The following is a 5327-nucleotide window of genomic DNA, read 5'->3' as shown; positions in this document are numbered from 1 at the left end:
CTTCACTGCACGACCACTAACACTGATCACCCGACACAATCATTTAATGTATTTTTAATCCAACGTGTTGTTACTACGTTATGAAAATTCGTGACCCCGGAAAGGGCTGATTGTTTTCAATTTTTCAGATGTTTTACGTTACCAAACACTTGCACAGCAACATCCGCATATCCGTTATTCTGTACGTACCACCATAACATTGCGTAATACTCCCGTGAACTGAACATCTCTGTCGCCCGATTGCTAACCGACTGACAGAATTTTTCCTCTACCCCCAAGTAGTTTCCCATCGTTACATTGTGAGTTCACTCCCACCACGACAAGATTTAGGTAAAACGAAACCAACGGTTCTAGGATAACACGTGCTTTGCAGAAGTGCAAGGAAAGAACCGTCGCGCAGTTTCTCCAAGGCGCCATACCCCGTTAATTTATTGCCAGGGTACCTACTCCTTCGAGATAGCAAACAGACATCACGTGCATCGGCTTGAAAATTTACGAAATGAAGAGGACCACCAACGTATCCCTTGCTTCGAGTTGGAAAGTACGCAAATAAATTAATTTAACGCAAGCTATGGCTTATTTCCGGCGATAATTCTGCAAGTTTCTGTACCTACCTTTTTCTTCGGACTTTTTGAAGAAACTTATTTATTATCAGTAACATTGTTGACCGTTATTAAACTACGAATTTTTATACCAATACCGAATTACGATCACTTCTCGTTCATTCTCTGTTACATTACCTTTTCGTTCACACGTTATTTGAAAAGGAAATTTACAAATTCGTAAAAAGGAATTTACAAAAAAGTAAATGTGCATTCGCCTTTTTACGTTACACATAATTTGCCTACATTTACGTTTCATTCATTAATCTCTTTAAATAACAAACGGCAGATGATAAAAAGTATGATTTTGTTTTTTACGTCTTTTTTATTTGCTATTATACGCAGTTTCCTGCGATGTATGCTGACCTACTTGTTTGGAGCTTCGTAGTACAAGCGTAGCGCGTAGCCACCGCTAGCGCGGAAACTCTGCTGGTAAACACGCGCTCTGATTGGTCGCGGTTTTTCGTTAATATCTCGGTAACGGAGCCTCAGTTTACATTGTTGCTAAGGAAAAAGTTGTTCCAATTCACCCCCTGAGTGTCCCATTTCCGGGTCGGGGACATTTTTGGGACACACTGTATAATTCTTGTACTCCAAGAGCTCACCTGCATAAGTTAATACCAGTTAACCCCTTCGCACCGGTGGACGAGATATCTCGCCACGTAATTTCGTTCATGATATGCGTTGGACGATCTCGTGAAAGCATATCAAGAATGAAATCACGTGGCGAGATATCTCGACCACCGATGCGAAGAGGTTAATAGATACCACCAGAAACGAAAGGTGCGAAAGTCTGGATTTAGCGGCAGCGACGCTAAGGAGGTTAATGCATTTGATTGGTCGAATGCCCCTGTATCCACTTCTCAGCCAATCCCAGCCTTCGATGTTTGCCGTGCTGCAGTGGTACGATTTGTCACATCTCCTGCATTAATTAATGACCACCAAATATATCAATTAGGTTAGCAATCATGAGCACACCTTTCTACATTGCGTGATTCCTCCGAAAAGACAATCGATCCAGAAATATCTGTTTTATCGACTGTAAACGTGTGTTCGTACACCTCTATCCTGTATCCGCTAGATAACTACATCGTTTTTTCGTTTTTTATAGAAACTAAGAATCACCAAATGTTTTAATTAGTCTAGCAATGACCACTAAACGATTACGCATCGATTAAGCATTTAAACAACTTAGCTGAAGAAAAAAAAATTTTCGGTAACTTCCGGGTCAAATTTTGATCACTTAATTACAAAAGAACATTTACCACCAAATGTTCTAATTAGGCCACTAATGACCACCAAACGACCACCACTCGATTAGGTATAATGAAAATTTAAATGTTCATAGTTGTCCGGCTAACTTCACATAGGTGCAGTCTATTATACATATATGTCTATGCTATAATCGTTACCGCGGTTTTAGCAACGCGTCAAAATGACTGCTATAGAAATATTTTCAAGCTCTGTCAATTACAAATATAAAAGTAAAATATGTTCCATAAGCTTTCTCGTAGTACTATTTTTTATAACGCTTTCGTTCCTTTCGCCATTCTGTATTATTTATAACGCGGGAGGTGTGTACCTTTCTTATATAGTATATGTATTTATCTACTTTTTTGAATACTATAACGTAGCTTCTAAACAAAATTATTACAGTTTTTATACTTTAGTTGTTGTTATATGTTATATTACTAGACTGCAGAGTTTTATATAAATTCATAACATAGTAAGATTAATTTACAAAATTTGTAATGAAAACTATACTTAAACCCTATAAAAGTTTTATTATGCTATTAATTTCAATGTACACATGTATTTGTTGTATTTTACACATTCACGTGTACATAAATGCATAATGTCTGCAATCAAGCTGGTACTAATTTCTACAATTTTCAGGTTTTTCTGTGAGGAATCGCGTGTATGCAGAAACACCTGATACATCATTTAACTATAAATACATATTGTTAGCATACAGGGACTACAAGATTAATCCTATAGTTTGTTCAACATTCACAACGTACAAAAATAATAAAGTTACAGATGACTGTATACTAGTAAAGGTTTTGCCATTTTTTTATCATTTGTAGTTACATGCGGTTATTTAGTAATTACTAATTCTTAAAATTTCAGGTGCAAGAAATAGATACAAACAGTGATGGAATAAAAGATATTTTAAAGTTTGAGGCTCAGTTTTATACAGATAAACCAATCAAGTCTCTTAAGTTGCTACTTTTCTTCAATTTTACATTGAAGGTAAAATTTCATTAACACATCTTTAATCTTTCTTGTAATAATTTAAAACATTCATGCCAATGATTCTTTGTAGGAACTATTCCAGGTGGTAATGGAATCTATTGCTGTGTTGAATCACATGTTAAATGATGAAGTTCAGAAAGTTCAGTTTTCTGGAGATTTAACATTGGAACAGAAAGGTCTTCTAAATAGCGAAGGTTTATACAAAATGTATAATCATAGCATAGATGTGGCTGACTATTCGTTAGAGGAATTACTTAAACAAAATGCAAACAGAAAGTGTTAGTAACATCGGTTACTACTACTGTTTGAGATTAAGAAGAGCTATTATTATATTATTATGACGTGTTTCTTTAGTTTCAGCCAAAATAAGTAATGAACACGTAACAAGTCGAATAGGATTCTCTAAGGAAGATACAGTAGTTGTCCATGGGGAACTAATGTATAGGGGACAATTAATTTACTATCAACCCAGCATCTGGGAAGAACTAAAATGGACATGGATCCAGTATTTATCGTGTCTCCTTGTTTTTGCTTACATAGCCAAACATATATTGATTTTCTTATTTTCAAATAAGTATTTGAACTGTTATATCATGATTCCATGGAAAACTAAATAACGTGTATGGTAGTAATGAAATTCTGAAATCATTGAATCATCGTTAAATCACGTTGCAGAACTTAAAAGATATAAACTTTCCAATTTTCGTGTTGCTTCCCTGACAATTGCACGGTTGCTCAGTTACAATCTGTTACACCTTCCGATATCACTCGATATCAGGTACATCAATAGGATTGATACGAAGTTTGTTAAATCGTCGTGCAATTAATAGGGCCGCATATTGGTCCAGATATGAGTATTGCGAGTACTTTTCAAATAATGTTATTTTAAAATGACTTTTCAAGATTTTTCAAGAAATAATCTCTTTATTTGAAATAACAGAAATAAATTAATCGTAATTTGATACTGGCAGACAGAACTGATTATATAACGTGCAAAGTAGTGTTTAGTAGTTAATTATGTTTTTAACAAATCGTATTTAAGTGTTTACTGATTCCAAAAAATAAAAGTATCCATTAATAAAAATAGTTTTTAGAAAGTGTAGCAGTTGTTACTCATCTTTCATACCAACGGAGAAATTTTTTGAGTTTGGTACGTTAAAAAATTTCAATCGCTAAAACATCAAATATGTGAGTAAAATTAGTATTTCTTAATAAATGGCTAAGCTCTTGCTTAGGTAGATTCCTGTTGTGTTATGTAATCAACTTCTAAACGCTTACTTACTAATAGTGTTTATGTTAATACATAACGCACAAACATTTAGCCAGATAGCACCATACATCCAGAAATCGTCCGTTTTATGTGTAGTTTGTATCCGAATGTCCTACGTCTATTTTGAACATCCCTAGAATGTTCGTAAGACTTAAATTTCGGATGCTCTAGAAAAGTTTGCCCCGAAAGTCCTACAGACGTTCTCAAAGTTTAAATTTCACATGTTCTAGGAATGTTTATAGGATTTTAATTACGGATGGTTCGTTTAGTAATTTTGGCTCAATTTCATTCCGTGTAAGGTAATTGATACCCATGAATAAGGTGTCATTCTTTAGAGAATCAATAGAGATGTATAACGACACTACATAGTGGCTTCGTACGGAAACCTCAGGAAATTTGGGAAAACATTTTTTTTCTTAAACTGTCTCTAATCAACACAGACTCAGTATTCTGTTTTGAATCAGTGATTTTGTTTCTTTAACCCAGATAGCACATGACGCCCAATGACGCCTTGAAGATAGCTTAAAGGCGCCTTAAACCTAAAATAGCCATAAAATGGGCGTCTTCAAGGCGTCATGTGCTATCTGGATAACTGTCTCTACTAACACAGAATCAGTATTCTGCTTTAAAAATACAAATAAATATACAATGTACACACAGGTCATACCCCCAGACATATATTTTTATTATAATTTCTTATAGGAAATTTAACCTTATATTTACTAACTGGAACTAACTTAATCTAATTTCTACTTAGTGCGGAAATTGCAGGAAAAATCACCTTACACAGAATGAAATTTAATCGTAATTTTAAACATTTGGGAAAGGTTTCTTATACGCCTTTTAATACATTACCATAGCGTTTTTAAAAACCCTTTAAACTTTCCAAAAAATTTCAGATAATGTTACTTTTACACGTTCAGAAAATGTTCTGAGAATGTTGACGCATACGTCCTCAGGACGTTCCACTTTGAAAATTGGACCTTCCTACGACATTTAAAGATCTTAGCGAGAACGTAAGGAGGATATGTGGACCTTTTCGGGTATCCTTCTACTGTACAGAACGTTCGGAACGGATGTTCTCCGGACGTACATAAATATGATGCCTTTGTGTTATTTGGGTAGTTACTATATTCTCTTCAATTTTCCTTATTTCCTATTCATCAATCATTTTAAATATTTTTTTCTGGAACAAATTT

General features: G+C 34.7%; 1 protein-coding gene across 1 annotated transcript; it reads left to right on the top strand.

Moving 5' to 3' along the window:
* The first annotated feature begins 2011 nt into the window (after positions 1 to 2011).
* Positions 2012 to 3475, top strand: LOC107190835 (transmembrane protein 231-like). The gene is made up of 5 exons (XM_015579721.1): positions 2012 to 2176; positions 2499 to 2662; positions 2733 to 2855; positions 2929 to 3136; positions 3213 to 3475. Exons 1-5 carry the CDS (start codon positions 2038 to 2040, stop codon positions 3473 to 3475), a joined length of 897 nt encoding a protein of 298 aa, XP_015435207.1. The 5' UTR covers positions 2012 to 2037.
* Positions 3476 to 5327: the final 1852 nt, after the last annotated feature.

The sequence above is a fragment of the Dufourea novaeangliae genome, unplaced genomic scaffold, assembly GCF_001272555.1.
Source record: "Dufourea novaeangliae isolate 0120121106 unplaced genomic scaffold, ASM127255v1 scaffold232, whole genome shotgun sequence".
In the NCBI taxonomy this organism is placed as follows: domain Eukaryota; kingdom Metazoa; phylum Arthropoda; class Insecta; order Hymenoptera; family Halictidae; genus Dufourea; species Dufourea novaeangliae.
Note: the sequence above shows the minus strand (reverse complement) of the source record. Positions and strands in the feature narration are given on the sequence as shown.